The following is a 27602-nucleotide window of genomic DNA, read 5'->3' as shown; positions in this document are numbered from 1 at the left end:
TAGGAGAGGGCTTTTCATTCTAGCAGGAAAAGGTGTAGCAAGAGCCAATGGTTGGAAGCTGAAGCTAGATAAACGGAGAGAGGAAATAAGGCATTCATTTTTAACAGGAGGTTAATTAACCAAAGGAATAATTTACTTAAGGATTTGAAACCTATAAATCAAGATTATTGGGCAAATGATCATTCCTTATGACACAGGCTACCCCTGCCCTGACCCCCCTGTTCCATAAATCCCAGAGGATTAGCTGAGTCCAGTGCCTGGAAGGGATCCCTGTGCCTCCCTGTGCTTGCTGTATTTTGACTTCCATGGTCGCACAGCTCCTGCAGTAGTCACACACTAACAGGATCCACCCATTGGCCTCTGCCTGGATTCATCCTCATCTTCCTGGTCAGTGTGTGTGAAGAACTGCAGATTCTGGCTGGGACAACTGAATAGGACAGAGCAGACTAGATCAGAGACTGAAAGGGCAGAATGGTATCATGAAGACCAACCAGTCTTGCCCTTTCCACACCTGCAGACCTCAAGGTTGACAGGGGTTAGTGGAAGCATGCCACAGAGCCAATGCTTATGCTCCCATATCCAATGCTTTTAAGGTCTCCTTCAGACTCAGACGTGATTGCAATTTAAGAGGACCAATCACCATACTCCAAAAGAAAACTGGGAGCTTAAAATGGAAATTCTCACAGAGCCTTAACATTCCTGTCTCCCTAACTCAACATCTTTCCACCAGTGAGATACTTTAATGTTTGACATGTACGAGAAATGATATCCGATGGCTGGAAGACCATTGCTGAAAAGGGATGTGAAGTACAGAGAGGGTGAAAAAAACCATGCGCCTGGAAAACACTTCATTGCTTTTTTATTAGATGCACCCACAGTACAGAGCCTCTTGCACATGTGCAAAAGAGAAAGGATACACATTTATATCTGGGAGCACCATTGAGTTTGAGTTTGTTTCTTTAATACCACTTTTAAGTAAACTATGTCCAAAGAATGACATTTTGAATCCAAGTCTTTAAGACCTGCTTCACTTTACCCAGAGGTGGAAGATTTTTCTTTTTAATATTACCTTGCTGTAGCATAGAAGACATTTTCACAGTCTGGTTAGACCAGTCTATATATTTCCATAAGCAACTTTTCATATATAAAAAATGTTTTATTTCCCCACCAACCCAATAGTTTAACTGCATCTAGATTTAAAAACAGTAACGGACCCATGGCAATCTTGGGGGGGGGGGGGGAGAGGGGAGTGGGAAATGAACTTTTGCTGCCCTCTCCTGCTTAAACAATGAAATACTAAAATATCAAGAAATCTATGACTCTAATGCTAATTTTTAAACAAAAAGCATGAGCAGGTCATTCTTTAAACTACAATCAAAAATAGGACAAGGACAATAAATGTACTGGAATTATTTATATTTGAAAACCCCTCATCAATACATGAGGTTATGATTATAACATATTTACAGTAAGTAATCAAAAAAAAAAATAAAAAAACCCTGTATTCAGAGAGGTCATGATAGAATGTCTGTTTCTCTTAAACAGATGCTGCTGCTTCTGCGGATAGTAAGCAGCACTTGGATAAAACCTTCTTCTAAATCAAAATTAGCTGAATTTTGCTTCAAGGATACACAATCCTTGTATACAGACTCTGAAAGGAAAATACTGGGGAATATAAAAAAACTCACTGCCAATACCTACTAGAAAAACTAGTTTGTGCTCATTACACAGCTATTTTGGAAAGCTGATGAGCCAAGATACAAAAATAAAAATATTAATGTGCAAATAAAAACATTCTTTTATCATGCCTGTTTATCACCCTCATTTTGTCACAGGGCAACTCTCAGTATTGAAAAAAGGGCAGCTCTGCCTTCTAAGACAGTTCTGTGCTCTCAACTGAAAGGAAAATGAGGTGCACCGGGGGAGGAAATAGCTATCCAGTTCTCCAACTCTCCCAGAAAACAATAAAAAAAGCTTTTAAAGCTTATAATATATTTTCTTTTTCCATAGCGTAAGAGAGCCTGAGGCTATACTTACACATGTACAATATAAGTACAGCTGCTTCAATTCTAGCTCAAACAGTTCTTGGCTCTGCATCCTGGATTGTTCCATATATAGAAGGAGGTAAAAATAAATTAAATCCTTTTATTTATGCTAACAAAACCAAGATTAATTTACTGTAACCCTGCTTGCAAATACTCCAATGTCATTAGAGTACTTTTATTTAAAGCATTCAAAGGTTTGGAAGAGAGACAAAAACCACTCAGTAGCAATGAAAAGAAAACAATAAGGGAAGCTTGCAAGGTGAAGAAAGCAATGCATGCTCACACAAGAGGAACTTTTACAACTGCTACCTCACCATAACCTGATGCAATGCTCTAGTTTTGAAAATGTCGTTCATTACTTTTACCTGACAACATTCAATCCTTTCCCCTGTAACCAATATGGTACAAGACATGAGTGAGCTCCCATCAACTGTGATGTTAGCAGTCTACAACAAACATTAACAAAAAAAGTAGTTTCTCAAAACCACGAAGCAAACAAAATCACAAATGAATAGATGCACTGATCACAACTGACGTAAGTCCATATGCTGCCTTTATCTTTGCATAAACCTCCCATTGACTCTAGTGGGACAGGAGCAGTATATTGCCTTTGGGTTGCAGCCAACAGTGGATTGTGTGGATTCTGTGGTACTACTATGGTAAGCGCTTCTTTAAGTACATCACAAAGGACAACCTCAGAGTGACCTCACCTTTTTAGAGTCACATGACTCACATCACATTACCTCATTCAATTTAAAGAAACAGTCCATCATAGAAGTGAAAATCACTTTCACTTTCAAAATCACAGTGAAAATCCCCAGTATCCCCCATTAGAGGTAAAAAAAATATTGCAACCAGCTAGGTTCTCATCAGTTTTGTATCACCAATTCCACTAGGTCATGCTGAAACCAAGAACATCCAAGAATGGTCAACACTCACCTAAATTCTAAGTACAGGACAAGGTGTCTTTTTCTAATGCCACATTGTTTCTTTTCATTCCACCAGGCAGAAAAAAAAAATGGAAACACCAAGATTTCTTCCCACCACAATAGTTCAATTGTTGACCATTTAACACAGTCTAGTCAGGCATGAGTTTAAATGCACCCTCTCATACAGCATGTAAATTGCAGACACAGTCACACTACTAAATATAACCCCAACTTGTAGTAGAAACAAAAAGGCTGTCAAAAACCAAAGGGTTAAGGGATGATTTGTTATAAATTTATTTAAACTTCAGTTTTTGAGCTTGCACCTTTGTTTCAGCACTTTTAAAATAAAAATGTTTCACTTATGACAGTATCTGCCAAATTTACATTGTGTCCCAGTCAGTGTTCTTATAAGAGGCTTATATTAATCCCATTAAACCATGTTGTGATGTTTTGTGTTGCATATGACTAGTTTACTTCTGTTATTTTTCCAGAATTAACAGTGTCAAGTTTTTACAAAGTTGTTGCATTTACAACATCCAATGTGCAGACCCATGTGTACAAACGGTGACCTGATAATCCTGAAACAGTCAGTAACCTGGGATTGGATTCCTGCTCCCCTCCCACCTTTTTGTTTTGTTTTGTACCTGGAAACAAGAAAACCTCAAATTCTACTGTATATTTGAATGGTAGGAAAAAAAATATACAAGCTTGTATTTATACTGTATTTCTATCAATGGCAACAGGTCATAAGTTCATGTTTGCAACTAACACAAAGACTCATGAACACCAAGTCAGTTTTATACCATAAAGACTGCTGGATTGATGGTTTAGGATTATCAACTCACTGTTGTCATATGTCTATAACAATTCAAAAGCATCCTGGAGAAAAATCCTGAAACACATCCCTTTCGGTATAAAATAATGCAACTGCATTAGCTAAATATATACTGTACATAAGTCTTATCAGCATTTTACCGATCAAAGATGTAAGATTCCACTTTTAAATACAAAGCAGATAGCCAATAATGCATACTTATAATACAGCCCTCTTGTTTTTCTTTTAAACAATTTGGTCACAATGCACCTTTGATATAAAAGCATTTTAAACTTTATTATTAATACTCAGGACATTAGGATTTCCAGAATTTTTTTTCAGTAGCGTTTGTAGAACCACTTTTGGTAACAAATACAGTAGTTAGGAATGAGCATCCACTTCAGAAAGCAGAAGTATATTATCCAGAATCCTTTCCAGCTAAAACCATAGGGCTGGCGCTGTGATGAGTAATAGCACTACAGTCACAAAAACACTATAGTATGTTTTTAGAGGCTACATCCTCTTCTGCTGGAATACTTTATAAATACATATTAAAAAGTAAGGCAACAACTCCAAACAGTCCAAACTGTTTGCTCAGCTCTGTTCCCAATTAGACCCAGGACCACTGGAGATCAATTTCATGCTTGTACTGTTTAGTGTTTGTCGTTATAATTTCAAAATGGTCCAATAAAATGTATATATATTCTAATCATTTAGCCATTAGTATTACCAAAACAGCTCTGGTATGTGCGTCCAATGACATGTAACTAATACTGGTTAGGTACCGAAGTTCACGATGTTACTATTGCCCATTTTCAAAGGATTCAAGACTGTGGATTCACAATAAATTGACGCATTAATCTGAAATTTCCTTCCCTACTATGTTTATCACCTCTTTATTTTTACTCCTAATGCTTACATTGAAGGAGTACCAATGCTAGCCTGGTACCAGAAAGATACTCACACCAGTAAACAAAACCTTAGGGACCTATATTTTTCATGGCCCTGATCTGCATGGACATTCAACTTATGAAGATGTGCAAAAGGGAAAAAAATGTCAAATTACAGTAAAGTTATCCAGAGAAGGAGGATGTTACACAAACTCAAAAGGAAATGACAATCTTTTTTCTCTTTTACTATAAATACATTTAACAGTTTAGCAGAAAGGCAAGCTAAATTTAAGATTGTTCACATTTGAAAGTTGTATCATACTCTCTGCTAATGATAAATAAGGAACAGGTCCTGACAATGGAATTTTGACATAGCAATTTTCATCAACAGATCTTTGAAGACTGGTTTTAAAGAAGGGTCAAAACAATGATTATGTTGCAAAGTTCTGAGAAGTCCATCTGCTGTCCAAACTTTGGATAAAAGTCCTTATTTTTTCCTTTACTTCGAGACAGTTATATACAGTGCTGTTGTAATAATGAAACAAATGTGAAATCTACTGTAAAGTTGCACAATACAGAAAACTGTTGCTCCATCTTCTACTACATAAATGTGTGACTCCACAGGTTAATAATGCAGCTTTGTTTCTTTTGTTAAGTTGGAATTATTCCATCACGTCTAAGACCTCTCTTTAACTCCAAATCCTCCAGTTTTTTCCACAGTTCTTCACGTTCCTTCTCTTTCTTCTTCTCACTAGCAGACAGAATAAAATAAAGTGTTAACAGCAAGGAAGCTTTAAAAGTACCTATCCAACAGTACTTATTTGATATAAGCTATGAGCAGTAATTTTTCTAATGCACTTGCATTTTTCCCTAATGTATATTTATTTTCAGTACACATTTTTTACTCCAACTTTTAGTTTATCTACATCAAAAATGCTGAACAAAACTGAGAGAAACAAAAGATGGGATATAATAAAAAAAAGTTTAAAAATCTTTACTGAAATTAATTTTACTATAGAGCAAAAACAGCTAGTCCATGTTAGAATTATATTAAAATATTTTATGGATCAAATACATTACATTTCAGATTAATACATACTTTTTGGGCCAAGTTCTATTTCACAATTTCAAGTTTATTTATTTGTTTAAAGAAGAGTATTAGGGTCTCTCTTGTTTTCATTAATATAAAACCTAGCCTATTCTCTCAAACAAGGCCAGATTCAATTCAAAAGTGCTCCATCCCAGTGCAGCTAGTGTGAATCCAGTTGCAAGATCTAACCCTCATTCAATGCATTTGTTTTTATTCCTACAGAATCCCTACAAAATAATCTGGACAATGTTTGCTTTACCAATAGATTGCGCAGCCAAATTAGATAAAGGAATCAGAGTGACAAGACTGTAGTCCAACTGAGTTCTTAGGGAACTGAGTGGAAGAGGTGTCAGGGGAAACCCAATAAAAATTAAAAAACTAAACTAGAACTTTCTTAATTTGATTATTCTCTGAGTTCTCTCTCTCTCTGTCACTCGTTATTTGGAGTTAATATGGTCCTTATGCTATAATGTGGGGACATAATGTTATAATTGCTTTGAAATACGTATAAAATTAAGTCATTGTGTTCTGATAACAACTACAACACCTGGAGTATGTATGGTCTTGATGCTACAAGTTGGGGAGAGCTTTCAATTTCTGCTTAAGTCACCTTGCAGGATCAGGTCCAATGGGAACATGAACGTCATGGACATCTAGGGTACAGATATGTAGATTCCCAATTTGTCACACTGCAGAGTTTCTCAAAATATTCCACTGATTTAGAAGCTTTATTCTGGTACAACTTGCTACCTGGGAAATTCACATCACCTAGGCTGCATACGTTTAGTCAAAATGCGGTCATTTGGCCATAATATCTATTAACACCATTCTGGTTAGAAACAAACATCTGTTTTCATTCATAATTTCTACTTTCATTACACACAGCTGCTGAAAAATATTCAAAATTAAATAAAAGAAATGGTGAATACACTTACCAGAAATTTATCATTACATTATCTAATTGCTGTGTCATGTATCCTTTCTTTCTAAAATATTTCAGTAGGTTACCTCATTAGTTCACCTATGTTTGAACTATTATTCATTGACACTGAAAACTTTAGCCCTAACAAATTCTAAATACTTGGCTATACATCACTCTTATTTTGTAAACTTTATTCTATTGGGGAACCCAGCATAAATCTATTATAACTTATTTCTATTCCTAGGCCCTGATCCTGTGAGTAATCCCACTGAAGTCAACTGGACTGGATTACAATTCACCTGTCCCCTTTGAAATGCGTGTTCTTACACCAGAATTTCATTCTGAGGGTTCCCATTATCAAGTCCTTACAACTATTTACCATCTCTAACTACAACACTCCTTACAAATACTAATGAATTTTGCACCAGCACTTAGTAAATGAAAATCCAATCTCTTATGGAAAGATGTTCGAAAACTTGCCCATGTTTGCCCACAGAACCCTAAGAAGTCTTTATCTCAGCAAATTGTGATTAATTGTTAATATTACACATGGTTTAATATTTGAAGTTAAGTTATCCCATTTTTTACATTCCAATATATATTTTAAAATAATAATAAATGTATTTAAAAGACCAACACCAGCCCTAGCTACAGTAGAGGTCATGTAACCAAGCTCTTCCATACAGTCATTACCTGTAACATACATGCTATCGCAGGGTCTGATCCTGTGAAACTCTGAATGCCTCATGAGATACAAAGTCCCTCCGGCATCCACCAATTTCAGTAGTAGCTGAGGCGTCTCAGAACCTTCCTGGATCAGACCCTAGTCCTAGGATTCTGTGTTGCCCACACTACAAACTGTACAGCGATTATGTCAGCTAATCTGACAGACTGAACTTGTCTACCAAGGCCTGAACAAAAACCATCAAGTCACCTACTACTTGGCTCAGGTTTAAACCCAGGACTCCAGAAATAAGATGTTAGTGTAGTCATTAATCCAGTACATCATCTAACCCATCAATTACAGATTTTTAAATGTATAAGACATTGTATTTTATTATATATAAAAGTAAATCAAATCAAATCAAATCAAATCAAAAGGAAGGTGAACTATGAACCTGGTCACATAATTCAACAGTATCATGGCCTCCAAAAGACTTCAGAGGCTATACTAACCTAACAAGGTTTGATGACATACAGTACCCTTCGCTTTGCTTGTGGGAACCCCGAGTCACACAAAAGGCACGACTTAAACGAAGTCGCAAACTGCCCGGAGTTCCCGAAGTTTCCTCATTTTTTTCACCTGCTGCTTTGGATAAGCTGAAATTTTAGACAAAAGATGATGCACTATAATTGGAGAATGAAGATTAAGGAAAATAGACAAAAAACATTTTACTAGGGTGCAACTAATGATTGTATGAATGGTGCATCTACTGGATCCTGCACTCTAAAGGACTCGGCTATATCAAGATCTATGAAAAAGGAAAAACTGAAAGGGCTGAAAGGTGCCACTTAGGCTTAAGACCACATGCAGGAGAAGTGGGATGGGTCTTATCGTGAGTCATGTGTTGAGGAAATTCCTCATGTCCCACCTCCACCCTTTTTGAAGCCTTTAAGCCAAGTGATATCTTTAAACCCTTGTTCTTCTTTTATTACTGAAAATCTTGATACATTTAAGTCTTTTGGAATGTGGTGCCAAAGGGAGTTCTGTGAGGAATGCAGATCCACAAGCTATGCAACGGGTACTGTATTTCATAGGGGAGAAAACAACCACCTATACATGATATTATCTGGCATCTTGCAAGGAGAAGGCTAATGAGCATGCAGAAAAAAATGAGGCATTGCAATCAATTATGTGTGAAATTATGCAATCACAGCAAAATGTGAGGAAAAAATTAAACGCAGGCTTTATGCACAGCTGACAAAAAAGCTTTAAAAAGTTACCGCTGACGATCTGACTTGTAAGTGGCTGTCAGCTCGTCAAACATGGTGCTGTTCATTTCCATAAACGCCTTCAATACATTGTAGACTAAAGCCACAATAGCCCTGTGAAATATAAAAAAGATAAGGAATCTGTTAGTTTCAGTTGAAATTGAATAAGAACAAAAAATAATTTACACACTTTCCTGAACTTTTCTTATTGGAATTGCTGAACCTGATTCTAATCTCCCACTAGTTAGAGTGATGTAACTTCTTTGACTTCAGTGAAGTTACTTCTAATTAACATACTTATGTGAAGTGAGAATCAGGCTCTCATCACTTTTTATCATTTAAATGGAGAAAACAAATCCCCACCTATTACAGGTAACAACAGACAGCTAGCACATACAACTGCAAATACTTCACCAAGCAATGCAGCAATTCTGAATGTAATCCAATGGTCAAAACTGTAATTCTAGCAGAAGTAATTAAAATCTAAACATCAGATGTGAATGATGCACAGAAAAAAGGGTCAACAGATGCCTTTGAATAGAGTATGAATATCTCAAAGTAAAGAACCCAAGTATGAGAAACATGAAAGATTCCCTTGGATTTGTACGTTTCATGATCATTTCACTTTAGTACATGTAAAAAGAAAACAAGTCCATTGGAAAAAGAAAAAAAATCTTTGAGGAAGACTTGATAATTCTAAGAAATAAACCTTCATTTTATCACAATTTTTTAAAGTACAAGCCTGAATAAAGAGAGCAGCGTGCATGCGAAAAATGATCTCAGCATTAAATTTTGTGATGTGATTACTAAATGCTATCCACCAACCCCCAGACAAGTTCTGTGACCCAGGTAGTAAATGGAAGACATCTAATTATAACTGTACATATAATTAAATGTTTCTCTAGACCAGTGGTTTTCAAACTTTTTTTCTGGTGACTCAGTTGAAGAAAATTGTTGATGCCCGTGACCCAACAGAGCTGGGGATGAGGGATTTGGGGTATGGGAGGGGACTCTGGGCTGGGGCAGGGGGTTCGGGTGAGGAAGGGGGTCAGGGCTCTGGGCTGGGGGTGTGGGCTCTGGGGTGGGGCTGGGGATGAGGAGGCTCCGGGTTTGGAGGGGGCTCAGGGCTGGGGCATGGGCTTACATCCAGCAGCTCCTGGTCAGCAGTGCAGCTGGGATGCAGAGACAGGCTTCCCGCCTGTCCTGGCACCACAGACCGCACTGCTCCCCGGAAGTGGCAAGCAGCAGGTCTGACTCCTGGGTGGAGGTGCGCAAGCAGCGCCATGCAGCTCTCACCCACAAGCACTGCCCCCCCCCCCCACTCCCATTGGCTGGACCTGCTGCTGGGTGCTTGCAGGGCACAGCCCAGCGTCAGAACAGGTAGGGACTACTAGTTCTTACTGGCCGGCCACCAGGGTCCCTGGGTGCTGAGCAAGGCGACCCAGTGCCTTGCATTCCACAACCCAGCACTGGTTCGCAACCCGAACTTTAAAAACCACTGCCCTAGACTACTTTAAAAAAACAAAAAACCACCCAGATAAATAGGACATGTACATCATTTTGATTGTGTCAAGACGAAAATGTCTTTTTTTAATAGTGTACAGCAGCAGTGGAGTTTGAGAATGTACGTTTTCTCTGTACTAGCAAATAACTTGGATCTCGCTGTGAGCTAACTGTTGATTAATACTGACTTAATAGCTGCCATTGTCTTTGAATACGTTTATAAAAATAATCTAACCTGAGAACATGCTGCAATGTGTGTGCACCTGCGAATGTTTAGAAAAATGCTGCTGCCACTGATTATATGACACCAATCAAAATAATATTATGTATCTGCAGAGCTGTATTAAGATCAAGGAGTATGTTCCAGGCCAATTTACAGTCAGACTTATCCTGTAAACCAGTTTACAGAAATTATTGACAGAGCATTAGAAACGTTTGGTGCCTGACCGTTCCTCTTGGTAATTATGCAATATTTTATTTCTATTGTTTTTATATTTATGATCATTTATGATGAAAAATTTATGATGAAAAATAAATACAAAGGTTAAAAAATTATTACATTAGCTGCCCAATCATATTTTGGAAATGAAACAATCTGCACTGCTTTTATTTTACAGAGTTCAGATTTTGTGCATGTCTCAGATAATTTGACAATATTCTGAGCCAAATTCAGCTCTGGTTTAAATCCCATTGGCTTTATAGAGCGGCATCTGTTTACATCAAGGCTGAATTTGGTGCGATTTCATGTTTTCTTTGTCTGGAATTTCCAGGGTTGAATATATAGGTTTCAGCAACTGGACAGACGAAAGATAATGCCAAAACTCACGGATTCCAGTGTTCTTTGGAAATCCTATAAAGACTGGAAAACATGATGGGAAGTATAACGTTGGAGTTCTCTTCTATCAAACTCATGATGTATTCATTATTCCAGTAATACAGCGCCCTTTCTGCCACCTTTGATGGGGAGGGAGGAATAAAACCCATTAGCAGAAATTCAGTTATCTGCAAATTTCTTATATTTTACAGAAAACATGCCCCAAAACAAACAACAATCAATGGGTTATCATTACTTTCTAAATGAAATCTCTATTTTATCCAGGGCATAACTTGCATTAATATAAGGTGGTCTTTAAAGTAAATATAAAATAAATTTAAAATATGATTAATGTTAAAATTAATGTATAAGTATTCAGTGTTTGATTTCATTGTAATTTCTTACATGGTGAAAGGTTACGTATGAACTAAAATCTATTTGGATCACTTTTATGGTCATATGACCTGAACCCAGGGTAAATGCGGAGTACCTGCTGCGGCTTGCTTCAAATCCTTGTCTCCCAGAGAAATCAAAGAGAGCCAAGAGTATGGAGTATCTCACAAGAGGAGCTCAACACTTGGCAGGATCGAAGCCCAGGGCAAGAGGGGGGTTGGGCTAAGGTGGCTTTAAGCCACGACAGCACCCTCTTGATTCTAGGCTGGAGCAGCTGCTGGGATAATTCAGGCTTCCCCGAGGGGCAGTCTGAGTTGCAGCAGCCTCCATGCCTACCCCAACAGGTAAGGAGCACTGCTTAGAATCACTGAAGCACTGCATTCTGTCACCCTGCCTCTAACATGCCCTTTCCCCCAACCCACCTTAGCCCTCCTTTACCATGAGATGCAAGTTTTGTGAATGGACTCTAAGATCTCACCCTTGGAGTCTCATCTTTTTTCTATTTCAACCTTCCCTGAGTGTGGGGACTGCTACTGAAACAAACCTGTCCACGGATATACAAATAGTAAATATGTTCTAATCAGTACAATGCAAACTCAGCATTTAGGTATCTGTTTTGTATATTCACAAGATCTTAGAAACTATATTACTGTTTTTAAAAAATATACTTGTATTACTGACCTGAAAGTGAGGACTAGAGACGCACTTGGCAATTTGTTTAAATAAAGGTTCCTGAATTTTGACAAATTGTGAAGGTTCAATCACATCCAAGATCTCCTCCAGCTCCCCAAGGAACATGACCTAGACACAAGTAATTGTTAAATTCAGAACTCCTCAACTCTTGTATTTGCAATTTATCAGCTAAGTTTTCAGATAGGTCTCAACCCATCCTCTAATTCTATAGGCACAAACAGCTGAATGTAGTCATCCACTTTATTTACTGAAAAAAGAAAAGGAGTACTTGTGGCACCTTAGAGACTAACCAATTTATTTGAGCATGAGCTTTCGTGAGCTACAGCTCACTTCATCGGATGCATGCCGTGGAAACTGCAGCAGACTTTATTTATACACAGAGAATATGAAAAAATACCTCCTCCCACCCCACTGTCCTGCTGGTAATAGCTTACTTTAGATCACTTTAGATAAGCTATTACCAGCAGGACAGTGGGGTGGGAGGAGGTATTTTTTCATATTCTCTGTGTATAAATAAAGTCTGCTGCAGTTTCCACGGCATGCATCCGATGAAGTGAGCTGTAGCTCACGAAAGCTCATGCTCAAATAAATTGGTTAGTCTCTAAGGTGCCACAAGTACTCCTTTTCTTTTTGCGAATACAGACTAACACGGCTGTTACCTGAAACCTGTCCTTATTTACTAAGTCAGATAGTTAAGATATCTAAATTTCAGGATTTGACCCCACAATTAACAGCAGGTGCAAAATTAGAGAACAAGTTTTCAAAATTTTGCACTCTAAGCCCTGGTTTACACTGGGGTGTATGTGTTAGTATTTTATTTACAGATTATAATGCGTGGTCTTTGCCCTAAGGAATTTACAGATGACACTGTGTACCTGGGGTGAATTCCTGGTCCCAGTGAACACAATGGCAAAACTCTCATTAACTTCAATGGGCCAGGATTTAACCCTTATAATTAAAGGATCCATCTTTAATTGCTTGTGTTTTGGGACCAATTTTCAAACAAAGATGCTCTTGTTGTGCCCATAAATATCAGTGTGTAAACTCAGATTTGCAAAATCAGGTAATCATGCAACTAATTGCCAATCTATGTTAGAAGCTAAAATATCTCTAGCCCAACTCTGAAAATGTAGGCTTGACACAAACTGCTGCAATTTGTAATAGAATTTTTCCACATAATTCCACAACATTCATTTTTGCTCTCTTTACATGAAGAGTCACTCCCTTGTGAAAGAACACTTATATTGGCATACTACATTATAATGCTTAACTTGCCAACAGAGATGATGACTGTCATCAGCTTGACACCTCTCTTTACTGTCAAAATTATGTCCAACACAGGTCAGTCTGAACACAGATAATCACCCAGATAAGCTAAACAGATGCCAAAATCCACAACAGCATTTAAGATTTGTCTGTATTATTTACCTGAAACTCTCTGGATGTTCCTGGGAGAAAAGTATCTTTAATGTTTATCTGTAGAACTATCAAACTCCTTTACTTAAATCTTAACAGCAACATAGAACTTACCTCTTTCTGACTGCAGGTTTTCGGCCAGAATTTCATTAAACCTCTAATGACCTGAATTACAAATGAGAAAGTAAATTTTATATTACATTTTACAACTTCACAGCTGGGAAAACTGGATGTTTAAGATATAAAAAAATACCAAAGAAATATTTACTGGCTCTGTGAGTGAAGGATCTTTCTCCAGAAACTGTACTATACAATATGCCAGCTGTGAAGGGGAAAAAATATATTCACATGAAATTATGACATTTTTACTGAGAACTCAAAAGACATGTTCAGTATTAAAAAGAACAGAGAATCAAAACAGTTCAGTATGCATCTTATTCTAAATTGTAAATCCTACTTTAAACTGTGAGTCTGGGGAATTTGCAACTGCATCCAAGCTGCAGTTAACAGCAAAGAACAAACAAACAAACGAAAAGTGAAGAAAAAATATGTCCAAGTACATTTTGAAACTGTTTGAACTTTATGGATTCCAAATGTACTCATGTAAGTAACATTTTGAAAGGCTCAGTGTTCTGCGAATGTGTTTCTTTCACACTTTTGGCAGCATCAGCATCATGACGACTTACATGAGATGAGCCAACACAGCCAAAAATTGGCATAAAAGACTAAGAAAGCAAGGCCAGAGTACAGAAATTAGGATCAATTTAGAGCCAAAGTGCAGAGAGGGTGAGTGTGTAAAGAATTACCAAGATAGAATGACCAGACAGATGACAGTGCAAGAGACAAAAACAACTGAGACCTCTGACTACAGGATCAGGTTCTGGATGAGTGGGGAAGATAGCCTCATTAGAAGGACAAAAAGATTGGGTGTCTGGAGGAAAGCCTACAGAGTTTCAGTGCTTGACAATATCTTACAGGTATACAAAAATTATATCTATATATAAATTCCACCAGATTTATTCTACAAAATGCATTAAGTCTACTAAATACTTATCTGTTTCATTTTTATTCCACATGACAAAAGTTTTCTGGTTTTTTTTGTTTGTTTTCATTCAGAAGATTTTTTTAGCTAAGCAAAAGATTTCCAAAGCAATCAAGTATACTGTTCTGTTTTAACAAAGCAGAAAATGTTTTTTATAATTTCTACCTGTGCATGGAAGAGTGATAAACTCCTGACAGTATGTAAAGGAATCAGCACCTTCACCAGAAACTGTTTATGCTCTGCTTTAAGAGGTAAAGCAAAACCATTGATAATACTAGAAATAAGAAAAGAAACATTGATTAGCAACATCACAGAACATTTACTTGTGGTCTGAACTTTACTTTATCAAAGTAATTACACAAGAAGACAGACAGTAGGTATTATCCTAATATGTGCTGAACCTTTGCACTAGCCAGTGTTCAAGGTACAGTTCATTCTAGTTATTGCTATATAGTAGTTACACTCTGACATGAGAATAACTATGTGATCAGTCATATAGTCTTGTTGCCTAATACATATGACCTTGCCTATTTGGTTGGTAAATTAATGAGTTTAAGGTGCTCTTTGGTAACTGACTGTGGAACTAACTACAATTAGACTGCTTAGCAACACACTGAAACCAACACACTAATAACTGTTTAAAGCAAAATTTGCAATGTACAAGTCACAATGAAGTGCACAAGGAACAATGTAAGAAAAAATTGTACTTTGTAATGTGCACACAATTAAATCTTCTTTGCAAAGAGGTATGCCAAGGCTTAATCTGTGCTTAAAGTTAAGCATGTGCACAAGTCTGTTTTCAGGATCAGAGCTTAGGCTTATATTTTTCATTGACCCCTGAAATTTTCAGCATAGCTGTCAGAGATGGCTTATTATATAAAGGTTCATTTACCTTCCTAATATTTCCAGCAGTTCAGCTACACCATTGAAGTGTTCAGTTTCATAAACAAACCTATCAAATAAAGTTTAAAAAAATTAATAAATAGTTTCATAAAACATTTATAACCCAACAACCATTTCCCCCCAAAACTTACCGTAGAAAAATATTGTTAATCTGTTTTCGGATAAATGCTCTAAGACCAAGAAACTTGCCATAAATTCTGTGTAAGACTGTTTTTAGGTAGTCTCGTTCTCGGGGGTCTTCACTGTCAAATAGCTCCAAAAGCTGTTGTAAAAGAAGACATAATTTAAGAATCAGATGACTAATAAGAAATGGTGAATTGCCTTTATTTTAAAAAATGTATGCAGTTTACATATGATGAGCTAGATTGCATATGTGTGAGCGCACACAACTGCCACAAAAATTTGTTGCCTTCATTCAAACTTGAAAGGAGTCAACATAGACATGAGGTATTCAGTCAACTGTGTGAATACCAGTCAATGCACTCTGTAGAAAATGTATTCTGGAGCTTCTATAACTCAAGTTGCCACAGTTAAGCCATTAAATATATGAAAGCATTTATCAATTATTCCGATTCTTTCTTGTTAAGCAGAGGACTTGGACTGGTGACATTCCAGAGATGGTAAAAAAAAAAAGAGTTTAGTTGCAAAATATGAATACCAATTCATTAACACAGTCATGTCAATTTAATGCCCAAAATCTTTAAGGGCCTGAACTGACACAGACATACACTGTACATATATGTAATGCATGACTTTTGAGCCCACTTGTGGTTTATGAACAGTACCAACTCTCTCAAGTTGTTTTTTCTATTTTTAATTCCATTTTAAAACTTTTAAACAAACAGTTTTACTGATGTCTGGTCAGGGGCTTTAAATATTAAATATTATCCTCTAAGGAAGAGTTTCCTTTTCCCTATTGCTGCCATCATCTCTCCTACATGCATTATTCCCACCACCCACAGATGTTTACGGTTGTGTATGTACATTTTATCTTATGTTGATTTCAGTGGTCGCACTTAAAAAGTTTCTTTGATTTTACATTATATCGTTTTGAGAGATAATCCCAGTGCTTAACATGGGGAATACCAATAAAACTAGCGATCTCTCACAAATCAGATTTTTTTTTTTTCAAGTGCACCTATGGTATGCTCCTTTTTGCTGGAACCTTGTTTTTCTTAATTGTGTCTAAAATGTCACATCACCACCTTTGGTCTGAATAACAATAACTACAATAATAATAAATATGTGCAGATATAGAAGTGTTACAGACAATGTATAGTTAGTAGAGGGAAAAATCTAATAAAATGTAATATTTACACTATAGAAAACTGTAACCTAAAAATAGTTTAAGAAACTGTATAATTGGGCTCCTGACTTTAGTCAGCCACAAGAAATTGCAGACACTTTCAAAAGTTGTCTTAAAAAAAAAAAAAGGCAAATCACAGTTTAAATAGATCCTTTTCAGCTGTTCAGTGAATATTAATTAACATATGATTTTAGGGCAGGGGCGGGCAAACTTTTTGGCCTGAGGGCCACATCGGGTTTCGGAAATTGTTTGGAGGGCCGGTTAAGGGAGGCTGTGCCAGGCTGTGCCCCCGCCCCCTATCCGCCCCTCCTTGCTTCTTGTCCCCTGGCAGCCCCCTCCCCCCCCAGACACCTACCCCTTCCAACCCCACCTTGTTCCCTGACGCCCCCCTCAGGACTTTCATAGTCACATCGAGCTGGAAACGTGGACTGATATAAGTAGTAAAATAATAATTTTTTCAATAACCTTAGTGATGTGTGTTCAATCTTGCTGATTCCCCATGACCCCATACTCTTGTACTCGCACGGATTTCATTCTATTCTATGCTATGTAGGTTCTTGTACTGCCATCATCACTGTAATATCTGAGTGCCTTCCACTAGCGCATTATAAAAAGTAACTAACAACTGTCACATGAGGTTCATTCTCTGTCTCATCCTTTCCTCAAGGGGAAAACTGTACGTGCAGAGTAGTACTATGTTTTGGCAGAGTTTTTTGCTCTGTGTTTACAAAAGAGAAGAAGTGCATCTTGCAGTTAGAATGAAAGATGGTGAGGTCTGTGATGGTCTTTAGTTTTTGGAAGTTTGTTCCTCAGTCTTAGAGTGGCACATGCAAAAATTCTGTCTCCTGATGCTTGTCGCATCATTGCCACTATAGTACTGAACACCTTTATAGACTTAGGCTGTTTTATTGTAACTTCTCTTATCTCTGTGGCACTTGTTTCACTATTTATTCTGCATCCACAAACTGCACATTTTCTTTTCAACAAAAATCACAGCACTCTCCTTGTGCAATTCAGCGTATAAAAGAGAGTGAAGATAGGTACATGTTCAAGACTTGTGGTTTAGAACATTCAAGTATGTGACAGATGCATGTGAGCTTCCTAACTGTTTTACTGCTTTGGATAGTTCCGTAGCTTGTGATGATTAATACAGTACCCCTGCAGTGAGGGATATGCAATCACAATTTCATGAGGGAAACTATGAGTTTTGTCAGCTGCCCTAGAGAGGTAGTAAACAAAATCACTATGTTGAATTAGTTCTGCCCTAAAACAAAAAGCAAAGCAAAACAAAACAAACCACCCCACCAAATTACACATACATAAATAACTGTCTTACCCTTCCAAAAAATTCAGAATTTCACCTAAGGTAGAAAATAGCTGGAAATGTTGCAGATACAATCGGATTTTAACTCTGACTGTGAATTGGTTGTACAGGCAAAATGTTTAGATTTTCAGTTTCATTGCATAGATCCTCTTGAGAAACATAGTTTAGGCTTGTCAGTATCAATTTCAATTACGGGGCTCAAAACATAGTAAAAAAGACATGTTCTGATATATGATATCCAATTTGTCTTCAGGTTTTAACAAAATAACAAAGGGTTATTTTTAAGGACAGGTTGAACGATTTCCATAATTTGTATGATTATTGAGATACCTTTATACTAATTATAACTAGAAATGTGAAGTACAAATTACTAAATAGACACCTAGAGCAGAAAATATGGGTACGGAGATACTTAATTGTTATGTCTCTTAGCAACTTCTGCCTTACATTTCAGAATAGATGTAAGCCACCTTTCGAAATGAAACATTAAACTCTAAACATCCAGTGACATAGCTCTAGTTTCATAAATATATAACAAAAGTGACTGGTATTTTTCTCATTTTGAAATTAAAGCCATTCCTCACTAGGAATAACTTCATTAAAGTTTCTCAAATTTTAAAAACAAATTCAACAATGAAAACATAAGTAAAAGAATGTCACAGTTTAAAGTTACCATGGAACAATATTCATTGAACAGGTTGAATTTTATAAAAGTTTCAGTTGCTATCTCATATAAATGTCTTACAGTAACCTGACAAATCCTTATAAAGTTATAATTCTAAAACCAAACTGACCTTAAATATACGATTGCAAGTGCAATATGGCTTTAATAGGCCAGTCACTTAATTTTAAATGTAAAATTTACTTTTTACAAATTGAGGCCTAACTTGTGATTTAGACAAAACATTCATTTGAATTAATACTCATTCTATCTAAAAAAGTTACACCGTTATTTTTAAGAAGTCTATCACCTAACCACATGGCAAAAATAATCTGATTCTCAACAGGCATTGTGATATACTGTCTCATACATACTTAAATATGTACCATTCCTCGTTTTAAAACTCCCTCTCCTAATAGTTACCACTCTTTCATTTGGTATGCCATTATGGATGACCAGATGTCGAAACCCTTCTTTAGATCACATTCACACCCTAGTGCAACATTACGAAAGGATGACAAGGGTGAGTGTCCTGAGGAAGAAGCATGAGGGATAAGCATACCTAGGATGCTGGGTAAGGGTAGAAACATATAACAAGAGTACAGAAGCACTGTTTCTCTAGAATGGAGAGTAGGGCACCAGGATTCTCTCCACAATCATCCGGCTAGGTCTGAAGGGAAAAGAAGTGTAGAAGGAAAGCCTGTGAACAATAGTCTCATACCAAATATCCCCTAAAGAAAGCCTTGAAGCAAGTAATTTTCTCTTCTTGGATCTCCACAAGGCACTGAATGGCCACTCTAGGAAGATAAGCCATAGGTTGCAGTAGTGACCAGAGTCGCCTCCAACTCAAATAATTGTTTATTGTCTCTTCCACCTTGCTGTTCAATCAACCATGAAGAGAGATACTGGCCTCCTTAGGCAGGTCTATTAGCTTAAGTTAGGAAGCCACTGCTGAATCTACCTTTGGATGAGAGATCAGAAGATATGGAAGTCTGCGTGAAGAATATAGATTCTAAGGTGGTTCTTTGGCAGGATGTGCATAAAAATCAAGAGAGATTCACCACATTCCCTTCATCATTATCCAGAAAGGCAGAATCAACTCTGAGGCACTACTTTGGAGGGAAGAAAGCAGAGCCTCACCTCTGCTTTTGAGAATTTCTAAAGAGATATGGGATTTAAAATACACACACCCCACCCCCGAGTCTTTCAGAGTGACCTTCTTGCTAAGGAACGGGGATGGGACTTCATCACAGCAGCAATTATTCCCCATTTTCTCCAGGAGACTCTCCTACCTGAGAGGAAGGAGGGAAAAGGAAGAATGATGTGGTTTTTGGCCCTGGGGTGAAAGAGACTATGGAGGGGGTTAGGGGAAAGAATGGCTCTCCTGGGAAGCTTTTTCGGAGAATCTTCGTAGGCTGTTGATCATGGATGAAAAGACTCATTCATGAAGATGTGTCGGAAAGGCAAAGTATCTCCTATCACTTCTAGCATGACCCCTATTTAAGTCTCGGTCCTCCTAGAGGTTCTCTTTCTAGTCATATTCAGAGGTTCCACACAAGTCCATGGTGGGGGACAGAAGCACGAAAGACAAAATGGACCCACTGCAGAAAGTTATAGGGAAGAGGCAAAGGAGGGTACTTTCAGGTCTTCTTCCTTTCCTTTTTCTGGGACAGAGTTTTCTTTGCCTTGCCATTTATACAGAGCTTTGCTGAGGTGTGGAAGAAAGCTAGTTCCTCAGTAGAGAGGCACCAGCTATAGCTGCTGCCAGCTATGCAGCAGTACACACAGGGAAACCAGCCTGCACACCAGGAAGACAGGGAACTGGGTGCAGAACTCCAGACTGGCTACCATCGGCAGGACTGATGGCCTCCCCAGTTGAGTCACGCTGGTGGCAACCACATCATAAAGATAAAACTTCCATTCTTTGACAATTTAGTTCTTTTTCCCCATTACTGATACTTCCCTTCCTGTGTTTCTAACAGACCTTGAACATAACATGGCCTTTAGATTTATTTCCACCATGATCACCACAACTTCAGTGTTTTCAGTACAGCTCTAGGAAAGAGTTTTCTTAATGAACTTTTGCTCTTTCTGCCAGCTCTCAAACAGCTCTTGAGCCAGAGTGAGAAAATATTTCCCTTTTTTAAAAGTGGTATTTTGACAATTTTAAAGTCAGTCAAATTTCAGACATAAACAATCTCTATTTAATAGGGTTTTTTTACACTCTATAAACACTATTTAGGTTTTTGCACTGTATGGCCAAACCTTTACTTTTAAACTGCCACAACTTCAATTGAGTTATACAACTTGTAAGTAAAATTTCTTAAGTAAGTTAACAAAAAAAAGTGGAGACAAAATTAAATGATGGCTAGACGGTCTCACTCCAACACCAGAAGGCACCACTGTGGATCACCTAGTCTGAACTTCTGTGATGGATCGATATTCCTCCCCCTGAGAGTCTGAATCTCTTTTATTGTTACCCACTTACCCGTTATTGTGGAAGGGTGAAAGAGTTACACATTCTATTTTCTAATAAACTGGTTTTAGGAATAAAAAAATCATTAATATTAAGTATCAAAAGCATGCTGACAGTTTTAAAGAAAATGAGCCTGCTTACCTGTAATACAAATTTCTGATCTATGTACTTTTTGGCAATGCTAGGTTGGAATTCTTGGCTTTCCAAAAATCGTATGAAAAACTCATACACAAGCTGCAAGAAACAAAAATCACAGTTTATTCTATGATTTTATTTTATTTTTATTTGTAAAGTTTCCCAGCTTTTTTTCCTAATGCACTAAAACAGAAAATGCCTGTTTTGAAAGACCTTATGGAATTTTTTTTTAAAATTTATTAAGGGGTTACTAGAGCTAGAATTCATTACATGATCATACGTGTTAATCTTGCTCATTTGACCCTAATCAGGGGAATTTCAACTCAACTCCCACTAAGAACAGGCATTATCATCCTGTAATGCTTGTTCATTGGGTTGTACAGCTTTCTGGAGTAATTGGCAAGCACATTCTCACTGTCCTCTGGACTCCTGAAATCATACAAAATAAAGTCATTATGATTTTGAGAGGGTTGGTGAAACAGTATGGAAACATTTAATAGTAATTAGAAACTGTTCACTGTAACATTCTGCTACAGATTGAAACACTACAGACTAATGTAGAATGAGATTTAATCAGGAGTCTCCAACTCGCTGAGAATTAGGCCCTGGGCTGGAGATACTTGCTCTCACAGAAGTCCATCTCTGCCTATACAATTCAGAAGGGACTGCAACTGACCAGACCCATTCAGATAGTATGTAACAAGGCAAAAGGAAGCAAAGTGCAACAGATATTATCTAGCTCTCTTAGGAAAGCAGCTATGATCTGCCAGTAGACAGATGAGTTGTAGACTGCTGTCAAGTCTCCCTATCAAACCTTTCCTAGGAGACCAACCATTTTAAAATGTGCTCCCTTCCAGTTTTTGAAAGGATAAATATTGGTGTTGAGGGAAAAAGGCAAGCTAAAAATTAATTTTAAAGGAATCTACAGCTTTTCCATGCAAACTCCCCTATAACATCATAGTGGCTGCTTTGCCTTATTGAGAAGATTGATTTCTTCTAAATGCTTCTAAAAGGAAACAGGGAGGTCGGAGGTAAGGAAAAGTGCAAGAACTCCATATAATTCAACAGTAGGTCAACAGGAAAGCACTTCTATCAACTCCCTGACAAGTAACAAGGTTAGTTTTACTCTGTAAACCATCTATTTTCTAAGAAAATCCATAGCCACTCCCCTCCCTATCATGCTGACCAATATTGTCTCATTGTTTCCTTGTACTCTGCCATCTGTCTGTATCCATCTGTTGTCTTGACTTATACTTAGATTGTAAACTCTTTGTGGCCAGAACTGTCTTTTTGTTCTGTGTCCGTACAGCACTCACCACCCCAAGGGATTTAATACACGATAGTATTTTTGTGAGATTTTAAGTACAAAAAGAGAAAGGAGACAGTTTCTAAATTCTGGGAGGAGAATATTGTGTGACTTATCAAATCTCTCAATGGCAGAGTTGGGGCCCTGCATAAAAGTTTCAAACCAGTTCCTTACTCTAGGTAGAGATCAATCATACCCTTGTACTTATAGCAACTCCCAGATTCCTCTCTCTCTCTCTGGTGTTCGAGCTCTGACTTGTTCTAAACTGAAGAGAGGAGAAGCCAATTTACCTGTGGCATAAATGGACACAGTCCCTGTTGACAGCAATAGAAAATAGACCTACTTCTGCCAGGGTTGAATCTGGTCCAGTAGCTTCTGACCCTCTCTGTGAAATGAGTTTGTTTTCCTGTATGCTAAAGATATTTGGCATTGATATTTGAAGGCATTCTTATACATCCCAAAAGGAGGATGTATAGCAGAGAGAGTATGCTCTGCTCTGAATTCCTGAAGGCAAGGCTATATATTGTTAGGAAGGAAAAGGGAAGGAGACTAACATTTCTATTCTCCCCCATCCTCCCGACTAGCAACAAGTGCTCATGTATGATTCTTCTGCATAGTAGCAATTTTCTAATGGCCCAGCAGAACAAAACTGACTAGGATGACATTAGTTTAATTCCACTGCTCCTGCTGAAGCTGCTAAGAAGTACTGTGTACAAGTGCAGCACAGGTGCAATTCTTCACAATAATTTTTTTTAATGCAGTGAAGGAGAACAGGAAAATGTGGGCCACTCTCAGTCCTGAGCTGAATTTAAGTCCCTGACTTGATCAGAAAGGCCCTGAAAACATTACAAAGGCTCTTCTATCTTCATAGGTACTCCAGCTGTAGTAAAGAGCAGTGTTAAGAAGGTAGAACAATGATTTCTACATCTTATGAACCAACTCAAATCTGAATCACAGATTAACAGACGGTGTAGGGAAACATAACACATATCAAGCAGTGACACAGATTTGTTCTCAGATTATATTTAATACCTGTAAATGTGGCCATGATGCCTCAAGGGTGGGTTCATCTTCTTCTGGATCAAATTCATTACTGTCACTAGGTGGGAGAGTTCTAAATATATTGCAAGATACCTAAAAAGCAAAAGAAAAGAAAAATTAAGAGCTGCTTCTGAAATAGTATAGTCATTTCCAGACACCAGAACTCTGTATAAACTCTGTTTATGTATAGTCTCTATATATCCACTATGGATGTCAGTTTGGCAGCATTTACTTTGCTTAATTCACATTAGAAATTGTGCAGTACTAAGTAACCTAATAAACTTGTTGCCTGCCATGGTCTCCTCTTCCTTAAAAACTTTTTCCCTTCTTCACAATGGTGTTCCAAGAGCACCTCACAGGCTGCCCTTTCACTGACTGTATCTATTTCTCCCTTGAAGAGCCCTTCATCTCCTTACTCCCAGCCCAGCTGAGCAAAATTCAAACAAAGGGCACTAATCTGAAAGGTCTAGGGCATGGGTATTTAGAATCAATAGGAATGCGCTATGAGCAGGCGTAAAAATATGAGGGTTTGCATATAACCTTGTTATTTTCCTTCACACAGAGAGAATATTAGTGGGATGTGCCAGGGAGTCTCACCTGTCAGCACCTGGCAGTTTCTAATGTCTCTGCACACTTAGTACTAAGTTGTATATCTGGCACAAACTGGGAGCAATAAATACTATTTGCTTGTCACTTATCACATATTTTAGTTCATGGAGGTTTTGGTCTACTTAAAACTAATTAGAAGTGCTTTGCTGAGACTGCCTGGCTTACTGAGGCAGCTTTTCTGGTGTATAACTTTGTACAACAGCTAAGATAAATTGCAAACTTTGGTGTTCATCCCAGACCTAACTGGGTTATCAAATAGGTGAAAACAGCAGCATGCTATGTCCTGATCCAGTCTATACATGACTCTCACTAGTCCCCTTTATCCTCTTTGGATAAACTAAGCAGAGGTTTTGTTGAAGGTTTTGAGATGCACAATGAATCTTTCTTCAACATTCTTGTCTCTGTACCTAGCTTTTTACTCTTGTAATTCAGCGACCTGTGATAAATCAGAAGAAAGTTTCAAAAGTAGATCTGCAAGTTATATTTTCAGCATACTGGTAATTTAACATGCAGAGTTACTTTAATGTCAAAAGCCTAAAAACAATCAACATGTTGTTAAAAGCAGCATGAACTATACTTCAGTTCACAAATTATAGGAGGTACTAGTAAAAGATGTAACTACGAAAAAAGAAAAGAAAGTGGAACAAGGGGAAAAAGCAGGAAGGCTAAAACGGTGCAAGACAGCGAGAGAGACTCATTGTAAACAGGACAAAGAAGAAAAAGGGAGTGTCAATAACAACTGAGGGAGAAGGATTAATAAAGCGAGTGAAAGTGTGGAACAGAGGAAACTGGTGGGCTTATGATTGGACTTTCTTCTTCTCACCACAAGAGGGTGTGTTTTGCTACAGTAATAGTGAAGCACAGTGACTTTTACTGAAGCTTTTATGGTATACACAAATCTCTGCTTCCAGACACATGGCATTCAACATTGACAGATGTGGCGATTAGTAGCGTGCACCCTGTTATGTGACGATAGATATTGAATTCAGTGTATACTTGCTAACTGGTTACTAGCATTTATCATGAGCTGTTCTCCATGTGAGTTTTGGGGGTTTGTTTTTGGGGGGACAGAGGGGTTATTGTTTTTTAAGTTCAATTTGGTACTGTTCACTTACAAGGTCCTCCATGACATAGTTTCCAGTCTCATCTGGATCATAAATCAAATAGATACTCCAGGTAAGCAGAAAGACATGTATTGTAGTCCTGCCCTCTCAGGAAGATTTTTGAAATCTCTCTCTCTCTCTCTCTCTCTCTCTCACATCAGACACAGTCACACAGCTAGAAAGGGAGCAGATCAGCAGTTAATGGAAGATATAACCAGCGCTGAGAGTTGTTTCTCTGTAACTGTGTACAAGGCAAAGGAAGAAGATAAACCCCTGCGGATCAGTTCAGGATGTAAAAAAGGAGAAATTTCTTTACTGGTGCCTGGGTGCTGGCCATTTGGGATACTGCAATACTATATGCTGGAGCATTTTTAATTAATACTTAAAGTTGAAAAATCCTAGCCTTCCCACAACCTGGACCAGAATGGGATGGTAGCACAACAAAAGAAAGTCAGCAGTGATAGATAATTCTTCTGTAAGTTCATTTGTAAGAAATAAGCAAAATTCTTTGCAAATTTAATCTATATTTTAGTTGATCAGATTTATCATCAGACCCAAGAAAGCAAGAGTTAAATAAGTACGATTATTTTAAAAACCTTACAACAACATTTACAAATTAGGCCAAGACAAAGGCCTACTGGAGGTTTTACTAAATGCCTCAAGTCAGCAAGAGTTAGAGCACCAATAAGGAACAGAAATCATCAGAAGTTGGTCTGTGCTGCTTCTTATAACTGCCGCTTTGAAGCCAGAATTCCTGTGTTACCCTTTCCATTGATACCCTGATAGGACTCAACAGTTTTACTTCTCTCTGGGCTGATAGCTCACTAGTCCTATTTGAATGAACACCCCTCAAATGCATTTTGCCATTTCTCAGTCAGTTCCTTTTAGAGAATGTTAATTCTCTGTATTCAGACAAAGATTTGCAAACAGAAATAAACTGAAATAGGTTTTAGATTCTAATCAGACTCATGAGACCACATACACAATCAGAGTAGCTGATCTATTTTCAACCTCTGCTTTGATTAAATGATAAATTACAAATTAAAAAAATCAATCAGGTCCTTAATTCACGTCATATTTTTAACCAACTAATAATAAATTTGTGATCTAAATACACTGGTCCAACTAATGTAACTCCACTGATTTCAATGAATGGGATGTAATCATCCCATCATTTTAGTCAACGTATTACATTCAAGTTCTATTTTAAACTAAGATTCAAAACTAACAGTTCAAAAAAGAGTTAGTTAAGTTCATGGATGATAGGTTCATTAATGGCTATTAGCCAATTTCAGGGACACCAACCCCATGCTCTCGGTGTCCCTAAACCTCTAACTCAGTGGTGGCAACTTGTGGCCCATCAGGGTAAGCTGATTGCGGGTCGTGAGATATTTTGCAGACGAGCGGCCCGCTGCTTCCTGCAGCTCCCATTGGCCGGGAACGGCGAACTGCCACCACTGGGAACTGCAGGGGGGCCATGTCTGCAGACAGTCTACGTCCACAAAACATCTTGCGGCCCGCAATCAGCTTACCCTGATGGGTCGCAAGTTGTCCATCTCTGCTCTAACTACTAGAAGCTGGGACTGAACGACAGGGGATGGGTCACTCGATAAATTGCCATCTTCTGTTCATCCCCTCTGAAGCATTTAACATCAGCCACCGCTGGAAGACAAGATACTGGGCAAGATGGATGATTTGTCTGACCCAGTATGGCCAGTCTTATGTTAAGCTAAAAAATTATACAACTTATTTAGACATATCATAGAATCATAGAATATTAGGGTTGGAAGAGGCCTCAGGAGGTCATCTAGTCCAATCCACTCCTCAAAGCAAGACCAACACTAACTAAATCATCAAGCCACGGCTTTGTCAAGCTGGGCCTTAAAAACCTCTAAGGATGGACAACTGCCCTTTCTTTGGATAACTGTCTTTTTTTAAAAAGGATTACTGTACAGACATTGAATCAATAAACTTTCTCAGTTCTGACACAACAGCATTTCCTTATTAACATACTATTGTTAAAGGCAAAGCAATTTAAATTTCATGGATCATGGGATATTTAATGTCCAACTAATTTTACTTAAATTAAGATCTCATTTTAGTTATACTGAATGATGCTAGGTTTCCAAAGAGTGATCAAGACCTCATCGAGATAGCTGCATTCTTCTTTATTATTCAAAACATGCTCACACATGTCAAGCTTTATATATCGAGAAAAAGCAATTCATTCATTTATCAAAGTTGCATGTCAAGAT

General features: G+C 37.7%; 1 protein-coding gene across 13 annotated transcripts in view; it reads right to left on the bottom strand.

Annotated features, from left to right (window-relative positions):
* Positions 1-842: 842 nt before the first annotated feature.
* The window catches only part of PPP2R5E (protein phosphatase 2 regulatory subunit B'epsilon), a 107464-nt gene continuing 80704 nt past the window's right edge, over positions 843-27602 (bottom strand). For 3 of the 13 annotated variants that reach the window (XM_073349886.1, XM_073349888.1, XM_073349893.1), the window contains 12 exons: positions 23627-23728; positions 21295-21387; positions 15518-15648; positions 15376-15435; positions 14649-14757; positions 13710-13763; positions 13556-13606; positions 12014-12133; positions 10952-11079; positions 8635-8736; positions 7867-8010; positions 843-5429 (listed from right to left, as the gene is read on the bottom strand). In XM_073349886.1, coding sequence (XP_073205987.1) covers positions 5330-5429; positions 7867-8010; positions 8635-8736; positions 10952-11079; positions 12014-12133; positions 13556-13606; positions 13710-13763; positions 14649-14757; positions 15376-15435; positions 15518-15648; positions 21295-21387; positions 23627-23728 — 1194 coding nt within the window. In that variant the 3' untranslated portion in view covers positions 843-5329. Of the gene's footprint in view, positions 5430-6315; positions 6657-7866; positions 8011-8630; positions 8737-10951; positions 11080-12013; positions 12134-13555; positions 13607-13709; positions 13764-14648; positions 14758-15375; positions 15436-15517; positions 15649-21294; positions 21388-23626; positions 23729-27602 lie in introns of those variants that run through there. The other 10 variants (XR_012159591.1, XR_012159593.1, XM_073349894.1 and 7 more) reach the window with 10 other exon arrangements.

The sequence above is a fragment of the Lepidochelys kempii genome, chromosome 6 (assembly GCF_965140265.1).
Source record: "Lepidochelys kempii isolate rLepKem1 chromosome 6, rLepKem1.hap2, whole genome shotgun sequence".
In the NCBI taxonomy this organism is placed as follows: Eukaryota; Metazoa; Chordata; order Testudines; family Cheloniidae; genus Lepidochelys; species Lepidochelys kempii.
The sequence above is the reverse complement of the archived record's forward strand: the minus strand, read 5'-3'. Positions and strand labels throughout refer to the sequence as shown.